This window comes from Callorhinus ursinus, unplaced genomic scaffold, assembly GCF_003265705.2.
Source record: "Callorhinus ursinus isolate GAN/ISIS: 27379988/994484 unplaced genomic scaffold, GSC_fseal_2.0 scaffold84, whole genome shotgun sequence".
NCBI lineage: Eukaryota > Metazoa > Chordata > Mammalia > Carnivora > Otariidae > Callorhinus > Callorhinus ursinus.
The window spans coordinates 3,385,381-3,412,122 of NW_027397146.1; the positions used below are offsets into that span (position 1 = coordinate 3,385,381).

The 26,742-nt window shown below is 60.1% G+C and overlaps 1 protein-coding gene across 9 annotated transcripts; it reads right to left on the minus strand.

The window, feature by feature from the left end:
- Positions 1-513: 513 nt before the first annotated feature.
- On the minus strand, positions 514-25,957 carry HCFC1 (host cell factor C1). Of its 9 annotated transcripts, none has more exons than XM_025862916.2 (26): positions 24,615-25,957; positions 18,215-18,363; positions 17,875-18,035; positions 17,046-17,254; positions 16,008-16,092; positions 15,399-15,505; positions 14,039-14,218; positions 13,577-13,936; positions 13,149-13,309; positions 12,449-12,646; positions 11,844-12,068; positions 11,597-11,701; positions 11,116-11,335; positions 10,695-10,837; positions 10,405-10,543; positions 10,004-10,224; positions 7,782-9,303; positions 7,302-7,465; positions 6,186-6,759; positions 5,459-5,782; positions 5,171-5,289; positions 4,950-5,087; positions 4,411-4,596; positions 3,498-3,798; positions 2,898-2,961; positions 514-2,646 (listed from the first exon to the last, which is right to left on the minus strand). In XM_025862916.2, the coding sequence occupies exons 1-26, from the start codon at positions 24,805-24,807 to the stop codon at positions 2,607-2,609; spliced, it is 6,288 nt and encodes a 2,095-aa protein (XP_025718701.1). In that variant the 5' UTR covers positions 24,808-25,957; the 3' UTR covers positions 514-2,606. The 9 variants fall into 9 exon arrangements, with proteins under 9 accessions (XP_025718701.1, XP_025718698.1, XP_025718702.1 ...); XM_025862913.2 differs by having other exon boundaries at positions 6,186-6,762; XM_025862917.2 differs by having other exon boundaries at positions 6,186-6,630; positions 24,615-25,956.
- Positions 25,958-26,742: the final 785 nt, after the last annotated feature.

The window sequence follows — 26,742 nt, forward strand, 5'->3', positions numbered from 1 at the left end:
CCAGCAGCGTGAGGAGCCACTCCTGCAGCACCTGCTGAGTCTCAGACACAGGAACCACCCCATGGGCGTCCCAGGTCTGTCCTGGGGCGCACTCTGGGGGACCTGAGCTCTCAGTGCAAAGAGCCCAGCTCAGCCCTCCCCACCCGTCCGAGGAGGACAGTGGCTGGTACCTGCCAGTCCTCTGTCCCAGTCCCCCGGCCTCTGGGTGGGGAAGGGAGGGAAGGCGATCTGGTCTCTAGACAGGGACTTGGCAGCAACTGCCCAGGGAGCCCCTTGGCCTCTAAACCATGGCTACTGTGGGACCTTTTGTGAGGAACCAGGTCCTGGCCCAGCTCAGTCCCTAGGACTGTGCGCCTCGGCGGAGCCTTGAAACTTGGGAGGCAATCGGGAACCCTGCTAATTGCCCTTTGAGCAAGAGGCTCCTAAAAGTTTGGTGAGCCACGGGGGTGGGTGGTGGCGTCACACCTCCAGCCTCCTCCCTGGGAGTCCTGGACACAGTAAAAGAGCAGGTGGTTATTTCAAAAAAAGTCTTTTAATTGTTCAAAATAGCACAAAACGACATCGCACTATGGTAATATTGAGTCACGGGGGTTACTCTACAATAGATGAACGGGTGTACTGTTCTCAGAAATGAGAGAAATCAAAGGGCGCTCAGGAGAAGGGACAGGGAAAACAACGGGACCAGGCGAGTGGGCTCCAAGGTGACTGACTAAACGTGACATTTTCCACAGCGAAGTATACTATAATACAACAAACCAGAGGCCCCAGAAGATGCGGGCCAGTGGCAGGGGTCTGCGGAGGCCGGGCCCCTCACTGCAGCTCATCTCCAGGGCAGAGATGGGGGGGGGGGTCTGAAAAGATTGGCTGCTCGCTTTAAATCCTTCTGCACAACCCGCTGGCGAGCCTTGCTCAGTGCCTAAAGCTTGGGTGTGGGGCAGAAAGCTGTCTCATGAGCCACACTAAGAAGTGCCCCAAGCCTCCCAAGTTTGGCCCTGGGAGGATGGCCATGGCCCTGCAAATTCACAGACCTGGTGTTGGTAGCCTGCTTCTTCCCCGCGGTCTCTCCTGGGTGACACCACGCATCTGCTCTCCCAGGCTGCTCTCTGAGATGGAGTTGCCCTCCATCCCCTCACCCCACCCCTTTTGAAACTTTTGCCCGTAGGGGGTGGCTGCAGGAAGCAGCAGTTGAGGGTGGCAGATACTCTACGCCAGTTTGCCAAGGAGGGAGCCTGGGGGCTGGTGGGGGGGAGGGGGGGGGCGAGGGGGGGGGGGGGGGGGGGATGTTGAGAGCCCTGCGAACCCAGGACCTGCTCCTCCTCAGAAACCTGACTTTGGGCTCCAGCAGACTCTCAAGCTCAACCCTACAGGTGTAGAGCGATCACCCACGGGGAGTGAGGTCTGACAGCTCACCCCTCCTTTGTCCCAGAGGCCTGGGGACAAGCAAAGGGGCAGACGGCAGGGGCCAGCAAGAGGAAATTGGGCCAGGCAGCCAACACCAGGCCCGCAGGGGAGAATCCACGCCTCTCCTGTGCCAGCTGCCCCCAGCTTTTCTTCCAGAAAGATCCCTGCCAAGGCTTAGCCAAGGAGAAAAAAGTAAAAGTTAAAAAAAAAAAAAAAAAAAGATACACATTCTGTACACAGCTAACAACAACAACAAAAAAAGGGACAAAACCCCACACACTAAGGCTAAAATTACAATAAAAATGTTAACTTCATCAATTCCAACTTAAAAAAAATACAACAAATGCAGCAGTTGGTGGTGTGGCCCCTAGCCCCGACCCAGGGGCCAAAGCCAGGCTCGGTGGGGGCTACTCTACGCCCCGCTGGGAGTCAGGAGATTTGCACAGAACACTGCTCAGGCCACCACGGGCTCATTCCTCCCCCTTTCTTTCTTCTTCCTTCCTTTCTAGCTCTCTAACTGGGAAAGAAGAAGGAAGGGGCAAGGGGTGGGAGTACGAAGGCCGCTGAGACGGGGTTGGACGAAGCGGAGGCCCAGGGCCGGGAGGTGGCAGGATATCCAAAAGTAACAAAGGAAAATAGAACCAGATGGACATTGAGTGCACAGGTGCCCTGCCAATCTTCTCGGAGCAGAGGCAGGGGAGGGGAGCTGGGGGGGGGGGCGCCTTTCTTCTGCTTCCATGCTGCAGCCCCTCCCGCCCTTGGTTGCCCCCCCTCAGAACCAAGGTGACAAACTGCAAGAGGCGTGCGCGTGCTGGAGGCACGTGCGTGCCGTTCCTGCGTCTCGGCTGCTTCATCCGAAGCGTCCGCCTCGCCCCCTCGAGGGCCTCGAAGTTCCGGGCTTGCTCGGCCCCCAGAGGAGGGCACTGGTAGGAGAGGAGGGGAGGGCGCACTGCCTCACTCGCTCACTGCTCTTCCAGCTCTGCCTTCTGCTTCCTCCCACAGCAACGGTAAAATGTGCTTTCTTGAGATTATTTCAAAAACAGAGGGAGAGAGAATGAGTGGCGGCGGCCAGTGGCTCCTGAGGGTGAAGTGTGAGCGCCGGGTGGGTAGGATGGGTGGGCCCTGGCAGGTGGCGTTCCTGAAGCGGGGCTGGGGGGGGTGGGGGGGGTGTCTGGCGAAGAATCCAGGTGCAGGGGAGCTGCCTCTCACTGACCATCTGCCTTAGATTTCTTTGGAGCGGATTTCCTTGGAAGAAGACAAGAAAAAGGAAAGAGAGAGCATCAGCATGGGCCCTGACGATGGCTGGGAAACCAAAGGTGGGCCTCACCGCTGGCCTCTGCCCGGCACCTCACACAAGCTCACACAAGCTCACGCCCTGTGAGCAGCCCCCACCGATGCTTTGAAAGAGACGAGCCCTACTATTTCTACCCCCGCTTCCTCCCAGTAGCTGTCTATCCCCAGCCTTAGAAGGTTCCCAAAAGGGGCTTCCTGCTCACATTTCCGGAGAGGACATGGGCCGCTTGCTGGCTGGCTTGGCGCCAGAGCTGTCTTTACTGGTTTCTGAAAGGAAAGATGGAGCGGTAAGCAGCTCGGCGAGGTGGGAGGGCTGGCCGACTTCAGCCACACAGCAGCCCACAGGCCAAGAGAACAAGAGTGGAGGAGACAGGGGCACCCTGCCCACACCCTACAGAAGCCTGCAGAGAGTGACGGCCCCTCCTGTGTGCGCCACCTCTTGCGGTTGCCCTAGGCCCAGGTAGAGGCCCTCATGGTTCTCCCTGGTTGGCCTCATGGGAACTGGCGCAAAGCCCGACAGGGCATCCTGGGGCATCCATTTCCCACCCTGCCCCCTGGACTTGGGCGTCACCTTGTACCTCCTACTCGAAATTCATAGTCCCCCATCTCACTTCAAAACACCCCTGGGAGAGCTTTCCCCAAACCCGCAAATGAGGCGAGGTGCCCACGAGACCCCGCCACAGCACCCACCCTAGGTCATCTCCCCCTCAACTCCCCCATGTAAAGCTCTCCAGTCCAGCTCGGAGCCGGGTCACCGCACCTCACATGATGCTTGCCCAAGGAGCCTCCCGAACGACACCCACCTTGCAACCACCTCACTTGGGTGGCCGGGCCATAGCCCTTCTCATTGCGGGCGGCGATGCGGAAAATGATGGCGGGCTTGGTGGTGTAGTCGATGTGGGCGTTGGAGAGGCTGGAGGATTGCACCAGGCAGGAGGGGCTGGGCCCACAGTACACCCGCATGAAGGCCAGCTGGGCCGGGGTGGAACTCTTGGGCTCGCCACCGGCCTGCGAGCTCTGGATGGCCAGGTACACCGAGTACTCGATGATTTTGCCGGAGGTCACAGACGGTGGCTCCCAGGTGAGGTGAGCACCATCTGGACTCTAGAACCAAGGGGCCAGAGGTCAAGCCCTGCTGTCTGTGGCCCTTGTGACTATTTCACTCTGCCTGTCCGGGAACAGAGGAGCGAGAACACTTCGCAGCTCCCAGAACCGACTGCTCATACCTCACCCCTGTTCCTGACACAACAGAGCTATTTCACAGCAGATGCAAGGAGCTCTGAGGACATGGCCTCGCCTGCCCCGACCCGGAAGGCAGCCTGACGGAATGACGAAATAACACGAACGGGGACTCAAAGCACAGCCTCCCTTCACCTGCTCTGCCACCGACTCTGTGACCTGGCACTTAGCCTCTTGGTGCCTCGGTTTCCTCATCAGATCCCAGACCTCCTCAGGATGTCGAAGGATTGGATAAAAAAACATGTTGAACGTGGCAGGTAACAGACCCTCACTGAACACTAGCTGCCATGTCAGAGAGGGGGAGAACGAAGACGGGTAGGAGAAGGAATTTACCCTCATCATCCTAGCCATCTGCTGACAGGGCCAGAAGCTGCACCCCAGACCTGGCCCAGCAAGAAGGGAGCTCCCAGTGTATGGACTCGGGCTAGGCCTGCTCGACTCCAGCTGGGCACAGGGTCGCCCCACGGCAAGACTCACTTTGCTGATCTTAATGGCACAGGGAGCCCCTGGGAAACCAGGCAGACAGGTCTTAAAGGCTGAGATCTCGCTGAAGGGCCCCCGGCCGCAGGCGTTGATCCCAGCAACTCGGAACTTATAGGCTGTGCCCGGCTGCAGCTCCTGCTTCTTCAGCTGGTTGTAGTCGGGGACGGTGCCCGAGTCATCCTGGGGAAAGAGGCCGGAAGAACAGGAACAGAGAGAGAAAAAGATGACCTAAAATCCACTGTCGAGAGAGCAGCTCTGGGGTCGGGCTCCGGGGCCAGCACAGCAGTTTCCCACCCCGGGGATGGGGCAGGAGAGCAGCAATGGCGAGAGGGGACCAGCACTGGGCTTCTTTGCAGCTTCGAGGGCCATAAGAAAAGGAAGTGTGTGGAGAAGGCTCTACACCTGGCTGTCCTCGGGCCAGCCCCAAAACGGAAGGCACCTCTGGGGAGCTTCAGAAGTTCCCACGAGCCCCGATACCTGCCTCATGGCCAGGATCCACCCACCCGAGGGCATCGGCTCCCAGGAAAACTTACGTCAGAAGGAACAGCATCATCTGGTGGCAGGAAATAATGTGTCACCATTACATTGGTACCCTTAATGACCCCCACATCAAACCACTGGTTCTCCTTCTTCACAGGCGCTTTGCTGGGCGGGGGTGGTAGGTCTGGCTTCTGGAAGGCGGGACAGAGATCAAACCCTCAGCCTTTGGGGCCCAGAGGCAGTATCCCCTGAAACCCCATCACACCAGACTCACCACACCCAGGGACTCGATGCCATTGGCCACTTCAGTCAGGGTAGCTGCAGCCTGCAGCTTTGCGGGGCTGGCTACCACCACCGGCTGGGGGGCCACAAACGTGTTGGACGGAGCCAAGCCTGTGAGGAAGAAAGACATCAGTGAGAGCGGCCCCAGAATCCTGGCTTCTGTGTGGGGAGCCCTTCCCTTGGGCCAGAATGCACTGGTCATGCCTGTGTGGAAGCGCCCAGACGCTCGCCCCCAGACAGCACAGCTCCCGGGGGGGAGGGGGGAGGCCCTCCTGCTTACTCTCGGTGGCCGTGGAGGGCAGCAGGGCCACGGTGCTGGGGACAGCCGCAGCCAGCTCACTGAGACAGTTGCTCTCGATGGTCGGGTCGTTGAGGCTGTCGGCAGGGGCCAAGGCCTCGGTGGGGAGGTGGTGGTGCTGCTGCTGGGCCTGTGCCTCCTGCAGCTGCTGCTGCTGCTGGACCAGGGCCGCCAGCTCCTGCTGCGTCAGCACGATGGGGATGGTGGTGGCCTGGCCCTCCTGGCCCTCGGCCGACAGGTGGCCCAGCTCCGCCTGCGTCACGGCCGCCGCTGCCTCGGCTGTGTCCATGGGCTCCCCGGTGCCTGCTCCGGGGGGGGGGGGGAGGGCAGAGATACACACACACACACACACACACACACACACACACACACACACACGCACGCGCTACTCAAGAGGAGTGCCAGCCGAGGTGGCCCAGCCACCCCCCACTCCCCTCCTAGCCTAAGGTCCCCTGGATATAGCCTCACTTCATGGCCCACCTGCACCCTGCCCTCCCCATACCAAGGGGCTCTGCCTACTCCTTGGGTGCCAAGTCCAGCCCCCCCGCTGGGCCCGCCCTCCCAATCACGTCTGAATCATGCCACGCGGGCAGGAAGGCTCCGGAACCCCCTGTCCTTGCTCCTCCCAAGGGGCCCATCTTCCCCTCAGGGCTCCCGTCTGGCCTGAACTGAAGAAGCTGCAGTGAGCACCCCCCCACCCACCACCTACCCATGACGGCCTGCTGTGCGGCCTGGAGCACCGCCTGGATGGCCAGGGCCTGGGCCTCTTCCGTGGCCGCGGCCTGAGCGGCTGCTTCGGCAGCAGCAGTTACCGCCAGCTCCTCAGGGGTGAGCCCCGTCACCATGAGGGTGGTGGTGCCCGCCTGGGCCTCAGCCATCAGCTCCTGGGGAAGGGACAACTGGTCTACTTCAGACTGTGTGGGCGGGGGCGGCTGGACCACCACAGTGGCCACCACGGCTGAGCTGGCAGGCTCCTGGCCCGAAGACGGGTCCCCTGTACTGCTCAGATCCACGGCGGCCTGGAGCTCAGGGGTCCGGGAGGCTGACAGGACCTCGGCGGACTCCCCCATCAGGGGCGTGGAGGCGGGCTGCAGGAGTTGCCGTGGCGGCAGCTGCTGGCGAGGCCCTGGCGAGGCCTGGAGTTCCTCCGGGGGCTGCAGGATGTCAACAGCAGAGAAGGGCATGTCAGAAGTTTCTGTGTTGGCTATGGTCACTGTTATCGTGGCCGGGATGGGGACTTCGGTGGTCAGAGCCCCTGGGGTAGCCTCAGTCATTGATGAGATCTTCTAGAAAGGGAGAGAAGCCCCCGTCAGAGGGGAGGAGAGAGTGGCCAGAGCCAGGCAGCCTTCATCTTTCCCCGGAGACCTGGTTTTTCATTCTCCGTGGCCAGCATCACCCCATCTGATGGGGAGGGCAGCAGGTGACTGCGCAACGCGGGGCGGGGGGCGACGGGGAGGAGGGCTGCGGCAAAATAGGAGACCCTTGGGACCTGCTGGCCGATTTTCACCCATCCTCAGAGAGGCATCCTGGTCTAGCCAAAGGGGCGCTCCGGCTCCTGCCATGTCACCCTTACAACTTGTAGCCAAACGACAAGCCACGGGAGACAGCCACGGAAATCAAAGCGTCTCCGAGACGCGGGGGCCTGGGAGACCCCTGCCTCCTGTCCTATGACGCCCCGAGCTGCCCTTTCACGCTCAGAAGAGGGACCGCGGAGCGGCCCTGTGCCTGGTGCGAGAGCGACACCTGGTGTCCGAGTCTGGAACAGCACAGGCCAAAAGTGCAGTGGGCAGCAGGGAGGAGACGCGGGATCCTCCTGGGCTCTTACCGGCACCGAGGGGCCTGGGACCGGCGTGGACTGTGTCACAGTGGTCACAGCCCGCGTCAGCGTAGAGGACACGGTTGTTGTAACGGCACTGGAGCTGGTGATGTTCACGCTGTCACCCTGGGTGCTCTCCACCTCTCCTTGGTCACTGGCAGCTGGTGGGGGATCTGTAGGGGAGGGGAGTAAGCAGAGAGAGGTGACGAGTAGTACTAGGCCAGCAGGGACCTGTGTGTGCGTGGGGGGGGGGGGGGGGGGGAGGGCAGCGGCGCAGGTCAGCAGGAGCCGCAGGGCCTCCAGCTTTTGGTTTTGCCCCACAGGGGACACAGTCTCCTGGAGTACCCCAACCCGTGCTGGGACATCGAGCCCCAAGGAATCCAACTACTGGCCCCTGGCCAGGTGGGTCTTTTAGTTACCACCCCCTCCTCGGCCTCTGAGCTCCGGGCTCCAGGAGACGACTAACGCCACGAGGTCATCTTCACTCACCTTGGTTCGAGCTCATGTTGGAGGTGACGGTGGTGGCCGTGTGCGTGGTCCCGGTCTCGTGCGTCTCACAGGGGGGATTGGAACAGACCCTCTGTGTCGGGAAAGGAGCCAGCAACGAAGCACCGGCCTGGGGGGTGACGGTGGCCGGTGCTGCCACCTCCAGGCCGGACTCTAGGGTCCTGTGGGAGGGAACAGTATCGGGGAGCAGGGCGCCCACACTGACTGACATGGTGGTACCAGTGGAAGTGGTCTGGTGTGTCTCACAGGGGCGGCCGGCAGGAGGCTGCTGCCCTCCCTCAGGCTGGCCCGCACCCCCACTGGAGGTGGCTGTGGTGGGTGTGTGCGTGGTGCCCGTCTCGTGGGTCTCGCAGGGCGGGTTGGAGCACACCCGCTGGGCGCTGCCCGCGTTCGAGGTAGTGGCGGTGTTGGTGGTGCCCGTCTCGTGGGTCTCGCAGGGCGGGTTGGAGCAGACTTGGCTCACGGAGGCCGAGGGGCACAGCAGCGCCTCCAGGGCCGTCACAGTCACGGTGGTGCCAGGCGAGCTCTCGTACGTGGGCGTGGGGGTCCCCCGTGCCTCGCCGGGCTCCCCGGCACCCATGGCAGAGCGGACCGTGGTGGGGGTGTTGGTTGTGTGGGTGTGATGGGCCTCCAGCGGGCGCCCCACGGACACCAGCGGGCTCAAGCCAGCCACGGGGCCATCCTTGCCTCCAAGGACACTGGGTCTGAGCTGGCCGCTCATGGGAGCCAGCTGCACGAAAGCAGTGCCGCCGCGGCCGCCGGCCCCCACCGCCAGGCCCGGCCCGAGGAGTGGGCCAGCCGCGCACGGGGCCGCCCCGGTGGCCATCACAGTCATGGTGGTGCTGGTCACGCTGGTCTGGCGAGTTTGGCACAAGGGCTTCCCGGGACCCTGGGCCCCCTCCAACACCCCGGCAGCCACGCTGACCCGCACCACGGCAGGCGCGGGGCCAGCCATGCAGGCGCGCCGGGCATCTCGCTGCTGGCCGGCCACGGCAGTGGTGGCCGTACTGGTGGTGCCGGTCTCGTGGGTCTCACGGGGCGGGTTGGAGCAGGGGCGCTGCCCGGCCATGTTGGACGTGGCGGTGGTGGCCGTGTTGGTGGTGCCTGTCTCGTGGGTCTCACAGGGTGGGTTGGAGCACACGCGAACCACGCTGCCGTTCTGCTGCCCTACTGTCGAGGTCACGAGAGAAGCAGCCGCCTCCTGCTTGTCACAGACGAACTGCACTTGGGCGGGCTGGGGCTGCCCCCCGAGGTTGGCCACAACGGTGGTGGTGGCCGTGTTGGTGGTGCCCGTCTCGTGCGTCTCGCAGGGGGGGTTGGAGCACACCAGAGTCACGGTGCCCGGTTGCACCTCCCCCTGGCCCGAGTCAGCAATGGTGACCGTGGCCGTGGGCTGTTCTGTAGTAGGCGAGGCCAGAATGGACACGGGGAGGTCATGCACGGGCTGGGCCTCGACGCCACTGGGTGCCGTGATGAGAGTCACCTGGGTAGGCTGGGAGACAGGCTAGGGGAGATGACAGACGGGAAGAGTTACTTCTGTAACTTCCTGTCTGTCCGTCCCTCCGGCCATCCTACAGCGTTACCCATGCTGGGGGGGGGGGGGGGGGGGAGGAAACCATCCACTCAGCTCCTAAAGCGACAGCCCTCGTAAATCCAGGACCTGCTCTCCTTCTGATCCCCAGACACTGACTTGCTCAGGGACCAGGGAAGAGGCACGGCTTCACCTCGAAGGCCATGGGGACTGGGAAGGGGCTGTGGGGTTGGGTCCGAGGCTGGGGCCAGCCCTTGGTCAGGGACAGAGCCCCGCTGACCCTGCACCACACAAAAACCAGCAAGAGATGCTTTGCCACTTAAGCAAATTCAGCTTAAGACGTACGAAGAAAAAAAACACTATGTACGCAGGAAGAGAAATTATTGTATCCTCTACGTTGTAAGAGAAAACATCTGTCCAGAATTCAAAAACTAGAACCACCTAAGACCTAACGTCTTGACACGACAGTCGGATGGTGACTGAGAATCACAGTGGTGCAATAGGGAAGTGCCCTCCCCCACCCCCGCCCCCGGGGTCCACGCGGGTGAGGAAAAGAGGGCCTGGCGTGGGGCCCCAAGACGAAGAGCAAAAGCCTCGGGCTGTGGCTCTTCTGTGCGCACATGGAGTCCGGGACATGCGCCCGCCCACCCCTGCGCTCTCCCAGCTGTCCTACCTGCATGGTAATGGTGGGGGTGGTGAGCCCGCCGGCTGCCGTCAGCGTGGTCTGTGCGGCTGACACGGTGATGGCAGTGGGGTTGATCACTTGGCTAGAGAGGGTGGCGATGGTGCCCAAGGTGGTGATGGGTGTGGCCAGGGAGGCGCTGGTACTGTGGCCCCCAGCTCCGGCAAGGCTGGTGGAAACGGTGCCTGTCACTGTGCCGAGGGTTGTGACACCTGGAGGGGAAGGGGGCAGGGGTGGGGTAAGGCCCGCGGCTGGGGCCTTCCCCCTGCTAGCAGCTTTTCCCCTGGTGGGGCCAGGACACGGGCAGACCTGGAGCACACCCCAGGGGAACAGAAGGCTGGGAGTGGGCACCTCTCCCATGGAAAGGCGGGCCCAGCATCTAAGCTACACACCTGTGGTGCCCTTCACAACCAACGTGGTGACAGCTGGCTTGACGGCAGAGACTGTGACAGGAGTGACCAGGCGGACACCCCCCATGGGCACGGTACGGAGGATGGTGCCCGGCTGTCCAGGGGCCCCCTTTAGCACCACCTGGAATGCCAGAGGAAAGCGCCCCCATATCACTCCAAGGTTGCCCAGACCCTGTGCCGCCCCCTCCCGGGCCCCTCAGGAGGACACGTGTGGCCTGCTGGGGTCCTGGGCTGGACACTGGGGGAGGAGGGGAGGGCCAGGCATGCCTCACCTGAGTCACCCCTTGCTGCCCGTGGCCAGTGGCGATTTTAGGGACAGCTGTGATGATTTTGGCAGGTGCTCCCGTTCCCGAAGTCATCACCTTGGTGGTGATAATGGTGATGGGGGACTTGATGCCAGGACTGCTGGTCACACCTGGGCAGGAGAGGGGCGGCTTGGCCTCGGGGGCTCTTCTCTGTCAGTACCCCTTGCCCATCTCCCTCGTGCCCTCCCACCCACCACCCCTTGACTCACAAACCAAGTACCAGTTACAGCTGCACCCCTGCCACCTCCCTACAAACGTGAAACAAAAGGCGAGGAGAGGAAGAGAGAAAAAAGGCAGAACAGAAGCAAGAGCACGCCACAGCCCAGCCTCTGCCCGCCTGTGTGGCCTTAGCCTCCCTCCCTGTCCGTGCCCTGGAGGCGGCCCCTACCTGTGGCGCCAGCCTGCGTGATGATGGCCGACATGGGGATGGTCTTGATAATGGTGGTCGTGCCAGGCTTGGTGGTGCTCGGGGACACGCTGCTGATGCCCAGGATGGTGGGCTTAGTCCCAGCCCCACTGGCCTGCGTGGTAGTGATGATGGTGGTGGGCTTGCCATCTGCGGAGGTCACTAGCTTCAGGATGGTCCCGGCCGGCAGGGGCCCTTTGGTCTGCAAGAGCAGAACAGGCAGAGGACAAGGTGAACTGGCGTCAGTGCCAGGATGGAAAGTCTGACACCAAGTCTGCTCTGGCCCCTCTCTACTGGTGGCCCGAACAGCTCACGGAATGCTCTGAAGACTGGGAGAGATGGGACCAAGCCACAGGACTCTCTGTGCCACACATGCTTGAGGTCTTCTCTAGGCAGGGAGGTGAGTTCTTCCTGCGGCCCAGTGCCCCCTACTTGTGTCCGAGTCTGGGGCCCACAAGCTCACCTGGATGATCTGAGTCACTGGGCCTGTAGATGCCTGGCCCGTGACTGCTGAAGTCTGAACCGGTTTGGTCTGAACCACTGACATCACTTTGCCCAGGTTGGAAATCTAAAAAGGAAAGGATGGAGCAAGGAGTGATACGGAAACCAGTCAAGAGCACAGCTTGGGTTAGGGCTCTCCTGGCACAGGCCCAGGGCAGCGCCACAACCTGGCAGCTGTCACATGCAGCAGGGTGGCACCTGTCACTCACCAGAGCACTGCCTCCTGGGACAGAGATGGGGCTCTTCACCAGGGTGATGGTCTTGGTGACTCCACCCACCACTGTGGTCACCACCTGGGCTTGCTGGGCCACTGTCACAGTCCCTGACTTGTGGACTGTGATGATGGGGCGGGTGGATGTGTTGGCAGCAGAGGAGACTGACGTCCCCACCTGGGCAGCTGCAGTCTTCAGCATTCGAGTGGCTGGGTTGCTCACCTTGAAGGGGCAGAGACGGGCCAATAAGCAGGACAGAGAGTCCGAGCCCCTGCCCAGAATGTCCTGGCAGGCCCATGGCTCCCTCCCCCGCCTGCATGCTCTCCTACCTCCCCCCACCAACCCACCCGCAGAACGGCTCAGCTTGGTTTACCTTTTAGTGAAGCAAGGGAGGACAATGGCAGACAGCACACCTAGCCTAAGGCTGTCCCAGCCCCAAAAGTAACCTCTTGTTCCACAGCCCACGGCAAGCAGCAATTATGGGCCAACAGCCCTGCAGCTTGGTCCAAAGCCCGGAAGGAGTGACCACTGTCATATCCCACTGTCCAGAAGGCCCCCGTCCCAAGGCTGCTGGCTCTGATTCAGGCCTGAGGAGTGCTCACCATGACTGGCGAGGAGGCCACCTTTACGGTAGCCGGGAGGGTGGTGGTGCCAGGCGTCACAGCCACGGTTTTGACGATGGTGGTGCCTGCTGGGACACTCAGCACCGTGGGCGCCGAGGAAGGAGGGATCTTCTGCGTGGCGGCCGCTGCGGCCGCCAGTGCGGCCATGCCGCTCATCTGTGGGCTGCTGCCAATCACCTGCGGCGGGCACAGCGAGCATGAGCCCACTGAGGCCACCCAGCTCCCTGCTCCAGACGCTTCGGCAGAGCCCAGCAAGACGCTCGGCCCTGCCCAGGGAGCCTCCCTCCTGGCCCAGCATTCCTCTCAGTGGCATCCCTCAGCCCCAGCCCGGCCTCCTGCCACTGGCCAGGTGCACAACCCAGCGGCAAGCGTCTGCCAGAAGCTCTAGGTCTTTTCTGAAGACCACGGAGTCAGATAGAGCTCTCTCCTCCTGGCGCCGGGTCAAACCCCAGCTGGCTAGATTCTCCCCTCAGGCTTCCAAACAAGAAAGTTCATGCTTAGGATGCCCTTGTGTGAGTCAGATTCAGACAGCAGGGAGGTCCTTTTGAGGCATTAGCTTATTAATTTATTATTAACTCAGTAATGACAGGCTGCCTCCTCTGTGCTTCGCAGCCGAGAAAAGCCCAAGCTGGGCGCCATCAATCGCCAGGACGTCCCACCCTACCCGATGGCTCCTCACCGTCCCCTGGGCACTCTGCGTTGGCACAACCATTCGCACGCCTGCAGGAAGGGAGGTCACGGTGACGGGGGCTTTCCCAGCCTGGCTGGCAGGTCTCATGGTGACCAATGGGGTTCCTGTTGTTGCCTGAGGACCGGTGACTTTGAGAACAGCGGGAACACCTGGCGAGGGAAGCAGGTGGCTATCAGCGGAGCCCCAGACCTCCGTTGTGTTCAATGTGTAAATGTGAAGCGCTTCCATGACCCGCTTGTGCGTCACGTAGGGTCCTTCCGGACACCCTCAGGGACTGGCTCCGTCCCAGCACTCGGCGGCCCGAGCCGGTGCCAATGACCATCAGGCGTGCTGTCTTCAGCAGCCCGCGCTCAGGCACACCATCTCCTGGTGGACTAGCCCCTACCCTCAGGCAAAGCACCAGGCCCCCAGCTCACCTTGAGTCCTGGCTGCAGTGGGCACGGAAATCGAGCTGCCAGGCACTGTCGGCAAGACCTGGATGGTGGTGGTGGTCGGGGGTGCGGTGGCAGCCTGGGGCAGGAGCGTGATGCCTACTTGGGTCAGCGGCTGCACAGCAGGTGCGGCTGCTGCTGGGGCAGGGCTCTTGGGAGGGTTGGCAGGCACAGACGGGACTGGATTGGGTGTGGGGGAGGTGGCAGTAGCAGCCGTGGCAGGAATGTCATATTTCTGGAGCTGCAGAAGGTAACTGTCGGCTGTCGCCACTGCCCCCCAGCTCACCTCCAGGGAGTTGGTGTTGGCTCGTACCAGCTGTACCCGGGCCGGGGGCGGTGGCTTTTCTGTAAGAGAGCGCAGCTGGTGAGAAGGGAGACCAGCAGAAGGCCCCACCCTGGGCCTCAGCTGTGTTGTGGTGGCCTATGGCTCCTATCCAGCTGCCTTACCTGTCTCCAGGTACCAGAGGTCCTTGCAGCAGACCTGGTTGTTCCAGGCCTTTCGGTAGCCGTCGCGCCCACTCCATATGTATAGGCGGGTATTGATGGCTACGGCACAGTGGCCAGCTCGGGCCCGGGGAATATTGTCCTCCAGCGTGTCCATCAGGATGGTCTCCCAAGCCATGGTATCTGGGGAGGGTGGGAGGGGGAGGTCAGCAAGGGGGCAGAGGAACCCACAACCCCCAGTGGCCCTTTGCTGTCAGGGATGGGGAATTAAAAAACAGGAAGTCATCAAAGATTATTAAACTAAGAACAAACGAACGAAAAATAACTCAGTATGGCAAAAAGACCATAAAAGATAAAATTATAAACCACAAACTACAAACTGGGAAAACTATTTGAAACGCACAGCCAAAGGTTTCAGTTCTCGCACATCAAACAACACAAGAGCCTATAGAAAGAGATGGGCACAGAGGAACGCAAGTTACGGAAAAGGCGACAGAAGGCTCTAAGGAGAAATACATACCCTCGCTCAAAGTAAGAGAAATGCAAACTGAAACCGTAAGGCGCCTGGCAGTTTGATTCTCCTGCCTGTTGCAGCCGGGGCTCCAGGTGAGCCGGGGGGGAGGGGGGGGAGAGGGGGCTGGGGGCGGGCCCGGGGGGGAGAGGCAAGGGGGGGAGAGTCAATCACCTATCAGACCTGGTGAAGAACAGTGTACCGGCGGCACCTACATGGGTACGGCCTCTGTGCAGGACAGCTTGGCAACGGCCTTCAACAGCGAGTCTACCTTTAGGTCTTTACCCTTCAAATGCACTTGCACGTAGGCGAGGACAGTGCAAGGATACTCACGGAGCAGCGTCTGTGCAAGTTTCAACACCTTGATAGCAATTCAAAAGAATGAGGCCGCTCGCCGTGCGGGGATGGGATGGTCTCCAAGACAGAATAAACCGAAAAGGCCAGGCGCGGCGCGGCGCGGCGCGGCGCGGCGGAGGGCAGGCTGCCGTTGTGTTTGTTTGTTTATAAAGGAACCTACAAACGATGCTGGTATATGTAGAAAAATCCCTGCGGGGTGGATGACAAGCCCCCAACATGGCTGCCTCTGCAGAATGGGGGGCGGGAGGGAGGCTCTGCACGGTTAAGCTTTTGTACTTTCAGATGTCGGACCATGTGTAGGAAAAGAGCCTATTCAAAACATGAAAGCGAGCACCCCTCAGAGTGCTCTGACCAGTGGCTACTTCTCGTGGATTCTAGAGGCACGGGCCTTAGAAGCAGCTTCGCTCCCTGCACACCCCACACAGCTCTCGGGACTGAGGAGGGCCAGCCTCCCGCAGCCCTCCGCAGGCCACTCCGAGCCCGAGGAGGCCATACCCAGGTTGAGACAAGCCAGTGTGTTGGTACACTTCCACTCCTTCTCGTGTGTGGCCACTTTGACGTCATCCATGACGAGAGGCACCCAGCCACCAAACACGTACATTCTGGGACGAGGGAGGGAAGAGTAGGAGAGGGTTGTAGAGGAGGTGCCAAGCTAGAGGCCACCTATTCCATCCAGAAAGTTCTAAACACGCTTGGTCCTCCAGCTCTCCCCAGGAGAGTCCCCCAGGATGCATGAAAGCTCTTGATGCAGCCCTCTCCTTGGTGGCTCAGCTCTCACAAGAACTGTGTCACCTCCACCACGTGGCATTGTTACTTAGCTCATCTAAAGCTCACCTCAGTCCCCATCGCTCTCATATGCGCTTTGGGACCTTGGCGTTGACAAAGACACCCAGCTGCTTGTGTAGAGTATCTAGAACAGTCTGCGCCCCTCTACCCCGAGGTCTGTCTTGATCTCCCGGGGTCGTAATGTAAAGACGGGGCTGCAGAAGGCCAGCCCAACCAGAAAGAGGCCTCCTCAGGCCTTAAGAATTGCAGGAACAAAACTGAGAGCCCTCTGGGGGCGGGGGTGGGCTAGGAAGAGAAAAGCCATGGCCAGCTACTCACTTGTTTCCTATGGTTGTGGCTGAGTGAAGACTTCGAGGAAGAGGTGCCACCCCGCTGAGACTGGGCTTATTCCACGTCAGGGTCTCTGTGCAGAGCAACGGAGAAGGAAGGGTTACCTACACTAAGTCAGACTCGGGCCCTCTGCCCCAGAGGCTGTTCCCCAGGTGCAGGGAAGGCTCTGGAAAGTGGGTGCCCACCAAGTGCAAGAATTCCATGCCTGGCCTCCCTACAGCCCAAAGAGGCCCTCTGGTCACCAGGTTCCAGCATTTACCAAGCTCGGTTCACAATCCTGGCAAGTACATCTCGTCCGACACTTACTGAGCACCTGCTATGAGCCAGCACTGCTCTCGGGGGTTCGGGCTGGAGTGGAAAGCGCACCCTCAAAAGGCACTGCACTCCACGAAACGCGTCCACCCCCATGCTGCCTCCACGGTCTATGGACCGAGCGTCGGCAAGCGCTGTGCTGCTAGGAATTTCGCTCACAGTAAACGGTTTCCTTTGAGTGCCAACACTGATCTACAGTCCAACGTAACCCTGCAGACACATCTCCCCGCAGCCTTCCTTCAGGCCAAAAACCTGACCTTTTTTCAACCACTCCTGATATCCACCCTGGTTACGAGCCCAAGTAGTCCCCGGAGGTCTCATGGGTCTCTCAACATCCCGTTTCACTGTGAGAGACCCAGGTGCGTCACTCCTATTACAGTCTCATCACTGACGAATTGACGGGGACGAATGCTACCTCATCTGGCCAATTCCATCCTAGAAAGGCCTTCACCCCCTTCCCTTTACCCTCCTCTGAGAGAGCAGACCAGCTGAGCCAACTGAGCCTTGCTCTTTCTTAAAAGCAATGCCACAAGCCCGGGGCCAAGAAGAGCACAGCCACCAACAGGCTCCTGCTCCCACCCCGCCACAACGAGGAGGAGCTAAGCGGCACGCTCACTCCACCTCGCTGCGAGCCCCATCTCCCCACCCCACGCCGGCCGCCCCACAGACTAGCTTGGCTCCAAGGCTACCGGAGTAGCAGCACCCACGTCTTACCAATGTCCAGGGTCCAGAGGTCCCCCAGTCTGCAGCCACTCATCCCTCCATAGATCACCAGCTTGGACTTCTTATTGTCTTTCTCAGTGTAGACCACAGCAGTATGTGACTCCCGGGGTGGAGGCAGGACGCCATAAGTGATGGGGATGTCCCAGGCTACCACTCCGGAGCCTGGCCGCAATTCCAGGATGTATAAGTCATTCAGATACCTAGAGGAAAAAGGTCAGTTATGGCAAGCCCTGACTCCATGCACCAGAGGCCTCACCAGCTCCTAGGGGTGAACAGCAGACTCCTTCGGAGACAAAGGGGGCTAAGTCACACGAACTCCAAGTTCTTCTACCCTGAGAAGGGGCTGCCAGAAGCTCCCAAGGATGTGTGTGAGTCCAAGAAGAGCAGTGGGATGGGGTGTGCTGAGCCGCCTCGCACACAAAACTGGGCACCATACTAGGGCCTCCTAGGGTAAAAGGGGGTGCCAGTTTGGGACTACCTTCAGACTTCAGAAAGGTACTTGGCCCCCGGCCTTGGAAAATACCATCATTAAGACTGCAGGCAGCAAAGGCTAGGAAGGAAAGCGCCAGCTCTAACTTGGTCTGAGGAGCAGGGACCAGCTGAAGGCAAGGTGGGTTTTGGCCTCCTGGCCCAGCCCTCCTGCTGAGGAGGGAGCCACCTCCTCTGAGTTAGAGACCTCAGAGCCAGAAAGCTCCCTATAGGGTATCTAGCGTCACCCTCTCATTTTACAGAAGAAAGGGACTTGGCACGGTGGAGTTGGCTGGTATGTGGCGAAGCACACCCACTCTCATGATTCCACATGAAAGGGACAAAGCCTCACCTCGGAATGTTGTTCTTGGGGTCCTCACTATCGTTGGCCAGACCTCCAAACAGGTAGCACTTGTTGCCCACAAGGGAGAAGCTGTGCCCAAGCCGAGGACATGGAGGGGGTCCGTTTTTGGGCGTCTTTGCTTTGAGTCTCTTCCATTCCCACCGGCTTGCCTGCAAAATCAAGACTCAGGGATTGAATCAGGGATGAGCTGGTCACCATCAGGGCCTGGGCCATTTGTCGGGGAGGGAGGAGCCGGGGGGGGGGGTGTAGGTAGGCACCTGAATGGAGTAGGAAGGTCCTGCAGCCTCCCCTCCCACCCAAACATTGGGAGCGCACTGTGGGCCATTACCTGAAGCTCATAGAGGTCATTGCTGTATTTCCCATACTCCACCATCCCACCAAACACCAGCAGGCGAGTCCCATCACACACGAAGCCATAGGCTGCACACCCGGGGGGAATGTCCCCTCTCACGGCTGGGATGAACCACTGGTTAGTCGCTGGGGAATGAAAGGAAGCAGAAGTCAGAACACCTCAGGAAGTCTTAAGAACCAGAGCCCCCACTCCTCTTACTCCCCAAATCCAGCAGCCTGCAAAACGTGGTCTGAGAAAGGAGGGGCCAGCCCTCCATCCAAGCCATCTTCTAAGCCCCATGACCTCAGAGGCCACCTCAAAACAGCCTGCAATCACCCAGCTTCTCATCAAGGTCGTCTTAATAAGCAGGAAGTCACTAACCAAGATAATTCATTAGCTTCTGGGAATGTGGCCACTGACTTCCTTCCCCTACCGCTCAGTGGGTCCAATATTGGAAAGAAATGTCTAACACCCGAAATACCCTCTCAGTGGCCCTGTGCACCTCTTCCTGGGGGCGCAGGGCTACACTCTAAGTGGCTCAAAGAGTGACTGTGGCCAGCTGAGGGAGGCCAATCAAGGCAGCCCAGCCTGCTGGCTGAGGAGAGCCAGCGGGGGAAAGAATCAATCTCTGCTGGTGTCTCCTAGGTGATGGTCCACACCACCCACCTTTCCCCTCATGTCACACCCATGCTGATCTAGAACATTCCTGAAAGCCAGAAGTGGTGGCTGCAAAAGCTTCCCCCAAATCCATCACCTCTAAGTGGGGGTGGGGTGAGGAGGCCACCACCAAAGAAGAGGGTGAAGGAGAAGCCCTCCCTTGCTCCACCCAGCACCCCGCTCCTCCCCTCACTTCAGGCTTGCATCCTGGGTTCAGCTCCCCGTACACCTGCCATGCCAGGGCCTCCCAAAGAAGTGAGAGGGCGCACATTCTCCTCTTTTGAGGGATCCTTTTCATTACACATTATTTAAAGGACTATCCCTGGGGCACCTGGGTGGCTCAGTCATCAGGCATCTGCCTTCGGCTCAGGTCATGATCCCAGGGTCCTGGGATCAAGCCCCGCATCAGGCTCCCCACTCAGCAGGGAGCCTGCTTCTCCCTCTCCCACTCCCCCTGCTTGTGTTCCCTCTCTTGCTGTGTCTCTCTCTCTCTCTCTCTCTCTCTCTCTGTGTCAAATAAATAAAATCTTTAGAAATAAATAAATAAAGGACTGTCCCCAAACAACATGCTACACTCCCTCCAAAAACCTCAAACCGGGCACCAGATGCAGATCTGATTCCACACGCCTAAAACTGCTTTTGGTCAAATGTGAGTGACTTGAGACTGAAGCACCCGGTGGGTGGACAAGGTACCGGAGCATGAGCAGCCCTGGAGTCTGAATGGGGGTTAGGATCATCCCACAGGGAGGGCCTTGGGAGGCCCCAGCTGCTCAACTGCTTCTCAGCCTTTCTGTATAGGCATGTACTTAACTTGGTCCTTGATACATCTCTTCTGCACACTAGGTAACAAGTCCTACATACACGTCAGCCAAAAGGCCCGCCCTCACCTAAAAGCACACTGTACCTCCTGAGAGTACAGCCTTCCCTGGGGTAAAAGTGCCCCGCCGCTCACTGCTACCCAACTCTACAAGTTGGTTTGGAACAGGCTGTTGATCCTCCCCCGCGCCACCTACCCCTCCTCCATGGTTCAGTGGCGTCACCGGGACTCCAGGATGAACAGCAGCACCCCCGCCCCCCCTGCCGTCTGCCACTCTCCTGGTAGAGGTGCAGCACTGTAGTGCCTGCGGCATGCGCGTGCGCCCAGACCCTGGGCCCCAGCTCACGGCCTCACTGTCATCCCCACTGCGAAAAACAAACCAAGAACGGCAGCAGCTTTCTCCACCGAGGCAAACCACCATGCACACACTAGAAGAGACGGAATTCCATCCAAGTTACTGAGATAAAAGCTAAAAGAAGCCTTGGAGACTGCCTCGGCCAAACCCCCTCAGTTGATAAGGAACAGAGCCCAGGAGGGGAAGTGACTTACCTGAGGTCACAGAGCAAAACAGACACAGACAAGAACCTCGTCACCAACTTACGCTTGATCTTAGCCAAAAGGTCAAGAAGCAATACCCCGTCACCAACTTAAAAGTAATCACTAGGTACCCACCCAAGGGCTCCACGTACAGGGAGCTGTCGGCCGCCCTCACTCGCCTGAGCACCCTCCCAGCTGCTGCACAGAGCTATGGAGCCATTACGGGGCCAGTGTTCAGGGCTGTGACAAAGCTACATGGCAAACAGGGTCAACCCACAGCTTTCCCATCGCGCTCTAACCACGGGCCCAGCTGGCCCGGCTAGAAGTGACGTCCCAAGAACTCACGATCGCCAGCTCATTTAAGAAGAGCTGATCTAGGGGCGCCTGGGTGGCTCAGTCGTTAAGCGTCTGCCTTCAGCTCAGGTCGTGATCCCAGGGTCCTGGGCTCGAGCCCCGCATCAGACTCCCTGCTCAGCGGGAAGCCTGCTTCTCCCTCTCCCACTCCCCCTGCTTGTGTTCCCTCTCTTGCTGTGTCTCTGTCAAATAAATAAATGAAGTCTTTAAAAAAAAAAAAAAAGAGCTGACCTTGTTCTAGAACACTCAGGGCAAGGACCCTCCACACCGCTGTCAAGAGCAGTCTGTCAGGCAGCACCCGTTTCTGGTATGAGGCCACAGCCCCAGTTCTGCCCGTGAGATGGCACAGCCGCCGTCTCGAACACACCAGCTGCTCTCAGTTGCCCCGTAATCATATTATCTCTAGCTCATCGAGCGGGGCATCCTGTAACCCAACCTCTGGGTCCCACATTCTCCACTCGCTCTGGCTTGTCAGTGCGCTCAGCCGGGAAGGGGTTTGAGGAGAGGAGGCCACCTGCACACAGGACCCTTCGTGGGATGACCAGAAACATGACTCCATCTTCTCTCTCCTCGGCAAGCCTGAAACCGCAGCTTTGGGGTTTTATCAGCTGCCCCACCCCTTTCCTCACTAGCCACCTCCATCTGTAGTCGCTCCTGTCAACCTCTACACATCACCCCCTAGAGACTGTACCACACAGCTGGGGAGACAGTCCACCGGTGGCCTTTTTGTTCGCTCTGTCACGCCAGGGCACTTCCCGCGTGGCGGACGCAAGGCCAAGCGCAGGGAGGCACAGACAAGCCCACTCTCACCCGCAAGCTCCCAATCTAGCAGGAAGGCTGCCGTGCCCTCCACTCACGATGGGAGGAGCGGCCTGGGACACGTCTGCAGCACACCTGAGCTTGGGAGCACAGAACAGGGCAATGTGGCAGAGGGGACTTCTCAGAAAAGGTGAATTTGGAGCCAGGCCTTGAAGGGTGAACAGGATTTCCTGACAAATGAAACTAACAGGCCCAATCAGGAAGTGACTGCAAGAGCCCAGTTAGAAGAGAGGAGGTCTCAGAATGGAGGGGGGAGCATATTTGAGAAGAGCCTAACTTAGCGGCCAATTAGCTACAGGGACAGAGGCACAGGAAGGTGTTTCCAAGGCGGTGGCCTGTGCCTGTTAACTGAAGGAAGAAACAGCCCAACTGTCTCCATGAAGATCTATACTCCAAGCGCTCCCGCGTGACCCTACCACCAGCTGGCAGGGTGACCCTAGACCTGTCACTTCCCCTCTCGGACCCCAATTTCCTCATGTGCAAAAACAAGGAAGTTCCACTAGATGTTTTCCAAGGCTGTTAACAGTCACTAGACGTTAAAGAACCACTGAGGCAGACCAGCCTTGGGCAACTGGTTTGGTGACCAGCCACACCCTCCCTTCGCCAGGGCACACCCCACCGTCAGCACCAGGTCCTCTCCATAATCCGCTTTGCTACGCTGAGATAAAATTTCCTAAGGCCAAGGACAGTAGCTACCTCAAGACCTCCCAAAGGCCAGTCAAGTGTCCCACAGCTGCTGTGATAGCTGTCGCCAAAGAGGAAGGACACACACCCTTCAAATGTCACCCCCAGATCACTGAGCTAACCAAGACAGCGAAGTGCTCACACACGCCCTGAACGCGCCCCCTGGAGCCGTTTATCTTAGCAACAGGGAATGCTTCCAGCCAGATCAGCTCTCTCTCCACAAGGTCTCTCATCCCACAAAAGGAAAAGTGCAAGAGAAGAGGCATAAGGAGGATATGCTCTGACCTGATTTAAAACAAAACAACGGCAAGCAGAAGGGCAGCTGTCGAGGCAACAGCTAAGGCTCCCAGGCCCCTGCGTCCGTGCCCCCACTGGTGGAAGAGGGGCATCTCTCCCGAGGAGAACGCAAGAACCTTGCAGCTACAAGAACCACAAGCAGACACCAAACGCTGGACAAATTCCTGCTCCGTTCAAATAATGAGCAAACCCTCAGAGGAACGGGGAGTTGGGTCTGCTAGTGGCTCTCCTGAGAAGTTGCCTGAGGAGTTGATTAGCGCAGTTTCCAAACTGCTAACCTGGAGGAATCCAGGGCTGCAGCCCTTTGGGGAAGGCTGGCTAGCCTCTACTACATGACATTACCCTTGCAGATGTGGAATGAATTAATGTCAAAGTGGCCAATTCATTTTAATAAACTAATGAATATGCAGAAGCCCCTGGAAGCAGTGGACTTTAGAGCTGATGGTAATTAGGCCCCTGCCCTACTTTCTAAAATTGTATTTCCCTGTTAAGGAGCCTGCTCCAGGCCTTATGAGAATCAAGTCAGTCCAAAGAGTTTAGAAGATTCTGCTCAGGGCAGTGGCCTCTCTGAAAGAGCCCTGCCCCTCGGCCTTGCCTTACTGAGCGAACTGCCGCCGCTGCCGCAGCTGTCTGAGCTGGCACTGGGCACCACCAACCAGCCCAACCTCGCTGGGGGCAACAGGTGCTGAGACCCGGAACGCAAAGGGTCACCTGCAACCCACCAGCCTTTGAAAGTCAACTTAGTAGGGGCAACAACCTACAGGGAGCAGAGAAAGCTGCACACTCTGCCTCAGGGGAGGGAGAGGAGGGCACCCAACCCTCACCACGCTAACCACTTCTCCCTTGGGCGCCAGCTCCCCACCCCAGAGCAACCTCAAAGCTGGGAGGACGTGCCCAGATTCAAGGACCTGGTACCGCCAGAGCCCTGGGAAAGAATGGACCTGGAGCGAATGGACTCTGCTATAGATGCGATGCCGGAGGAAGAACTGGAAAACAGCTCCCAGCCACCACCAAGCTGAACGCATTCCCCTGCTGCAAGAGGGGGACTTCCTAAAAGACCACTGACAGGTGTGTGGGTGTGTGTGCGTGCGCGCTCGCAGCCAGCCTGTGCTTTTCCCCCAGAAGAGTGCACGCGGGCCCGCTGGCCTCAGGGAGAATGCCTAGCCCCTCCTTCTGAGCAAGGCGAGGTGCTGTGTGCCATGGTCCCTTCAACAGGCAGCAACACAGTGTGCAAAGCAGGCCAAAGAGGCCACTACGGGCAAGAGGCCACAGGAGGATGCGGCCCAGTCCCAGAGCTAGCAAGGACGCTAGGCAAGGGGCACGCACAGCAGCTTTCTGTGTCCGGAGAAATCATACTCCTCCCAATCAACGACACCCTGGGTTTGGGGGAGGTATGAAAATGGGCAAGGTAACGTCAACCTCACAGAAGGAGGAGAGGTAAGGACCCACCTAGCCCACTACGGATCACTGGATTTCACCTCCTACACTGGAGGGCCCTAGATCAAGAAAAGCAGCAACCTGAAGAGAAAAACACTACAGAAGTAAACGGCGAAAGGGGTAGACAGCAATGCCGCCCTATCTGTGAGTGCCCAAGGCTCCTGCACAACCTCCGAGACGGTTACCCAGCAGGGCACACAACCCCTCCCCCCCCCGTCGGGATTAGGGTGCTCAACTCTGCCCCTAATCCGTAATCTAGAAGCCTGTCATTTCTCCCGAATAAGCATCAAAGATGAAGAAGAGCTGAGCAGGCGCAGGAGGAGGGAGGAAGGGGGTGGGACTCTGCCTGCGCCAAAGGGACGCATCCGCCAGCCCGCCCGCCCGGCGGGGTAACGGTGTGTGTCTCAAGTCAACGCCGGCGACGCCCCCGCCCCCTCACCAACCGGACTGGAGAATTCCTCTCGGATAATGAAAAGCACTCCTCAAATACAGGAGCCGAGGGGGAGGGGCAGTGGAAGAACGGGGAGAGAGAAGGAAAAAGAAGAGAAGCCGGGCTGAGCAAAGGGTCGCGGAACAGAGAAGAGAGCTGATCAGTGCGGAGGGAGAGGGAGGAAAGGGAGGGAGAGAAGGAAGGAGGGGAGGGAAAGAGAAAGAAGGGGAGGGAGGGGGGAGAGGAGGGAGGGGAGGAGGGAGAGGGGGGAAGGAGGAGGAGAGGGAGGGAGGGAAGGAGAGGGAGAGGGAGGAGATGGAGGGAGGGAGGGAAAGATCCCAGGACCCAGCGGGCTTTGCACTCACCCGTGTTGTACACGTGCAGTTCGTCCACTATCCCCTCGTTCCCGCCGCCAAACACCACGATGAGTTCCTTGATGGCCACGGCTCGGTGGCCGTGGCGGGGCCGGGGCACTGGACCCGACCAGCCCACCACTCGCTTCCAGCGGGGCTGCAGGAGAACCGCTGGCGAGTTGGCGGGCGACACGGCCGAAGCCATAGTTCCGGGAAAGGCCGCAGTGGGAAAAAGTCACCAAGCGGGAAGGGAACCCCCCAATTCCTCTCTCACACACCCCCTTTCGTCTAAGGTAGCTCTCAACGGAGAAGCGGTTCCTCACACAGCGGTGGACGGCTCCATGGAGGCCGCCATCTTAACTACCCTCCTTCCCTTCGGCTCTTCCCCTTCTTCTAGCTCACCGCGTCTCTTCAAGAGCCTCCCGAAACTTTCGAGCGCCTAGCCCCGAGAAGCTGGAGGCCGCCAAGTCCCGCCGCCCTGACTACTCGCTCGGGCGCTCCCGCTTACAAGCTCGGGCGGGAGGCCCTGGGAGCCGCCATCTTGAGCCGCCTCTCTCTCCTCCCTTCCTCAGTCGTAGCCCTCCCCCGCCGGAAATGGCGGAGCCCCGGCCCGGTTCCCACACCCCCCAAGTCCCCTGCACTGGCCGGCTTCCGGGGCGGGTGGAAAGGAGCCACAAGCACCGCGGTTGTCCCAGCCCCGCCGGCGCTCACACCACAATTGTGGGAGCCGCCATCTTGAGACCGTCCCGCTTCCCCGCCCAGCGCTTAGTGCAGCCTCCGCTCCCGAAACAGCCTCGACACTCGTAAGGGACAGAGGCGCGCCGGAGGCCAATGGAACGAACTTGAATGCTCGGAGACTCGCGCCGTACAGCTCGTGAGGTCTCGAACCTCTCCCTCGAGTCCGCCTCTGCTGCTCAGGCTGCGCCTGCCGCCCTGGGAGCCGCCATCTTGAGACTAACTCCCCCTTCCCCCCTATTCTCTTCCTCCTGGGTCAGTTCTTCCACTGCAAACCAAACGCAAGGCAGCGTCCGATCCTCGCTTCCCTCCTTATGACTCCTTCCCACAGGAGCCGCTCCAAAGAGCCAGAGTTAGGCCCCGAAGTGGCAACTGTACGGCAGGAGGAGCGGTAACGGCAGGGCGCTCATGCCTCCTCCCTGGGAGCCGCCATCTTGTGTGAAGAAGTAACAACTAAACATGGCGGCAGCGGCGGTCGGGCGAGGGGGCGGAGTCGGGCGACGTCACTGTCTCTTCCCCCCACCACCACCCCCGCCCTCGCAGGGCCGCTGTGAGCCGAGGCCTCTTAAAGGACCCCCGCGCTGCCTCGCGGCGAGGGCCCAGGTCCGCCGCGCGCTAAGCTTGGGCTCAGGCCGCTCTCGGGTCAGGCGCAGGCGCGCCCAGCCCCGCGGCCCAACCCCCCCACTGCGCCCTCACGCCTCCGCCCTGGGAGCCGCCATCTTGCCACTTCCCCTCGCCCGGCCGTCCACGGGCGTCAATAGCGACTTTCAGCACAAAACAAAGATGGCGGTTGAGGCATCTGGTGAATGCCCGGATGAGAATACCTCAAACGAGCTTGTCCCCGCCCCCTTGGGAACAGTACCCCAGGTCGCTGAAGGAACACACGCCCGAGGAGTTGCATTTAACTAGCAGTGGGGACAAGGCATAGACTGCTGAGGGAGGCTGAAGGGAGACATCAGAATTGCGCCTCGAGAGCGGACATATTCCCATTCCCCACACCCAGCGACCGCGGGAGAAACGGCGCGAGACGCGCCGGGGCTGGGGGGGGGGGGAGTCGGAGGCGGGGCGAGTGGGCGGTGACGTGCCGGCTCCCAGGCTCGCCGGCTCCGCCCCCGGGAGCCGGCGCCACCGCCGGCGCTCCAACTAAAGGAGCCGGGCCGTGCGCCCGGGACCGCTTCCCGTCCCCCGCTCTGCCGGCCGCAGGGCGGGCGGGCAGGCCGGCGGTCCCCGAGCCGAGCGGGAGGGCGCGGGAGAGCTCCGCGTCGCCCCGCGTCACCTCGCGTCACCCCGCCCCGCCTGCTTCCCAGAGACCCGCGCCCCGCCCCTACGCGCAGGCGCAGAGCCGCTTTTCGGGTCCGCCCTTCTCCGAGATTTGAATTTCCCCCAGCAAATCTAGAGAGGGAAG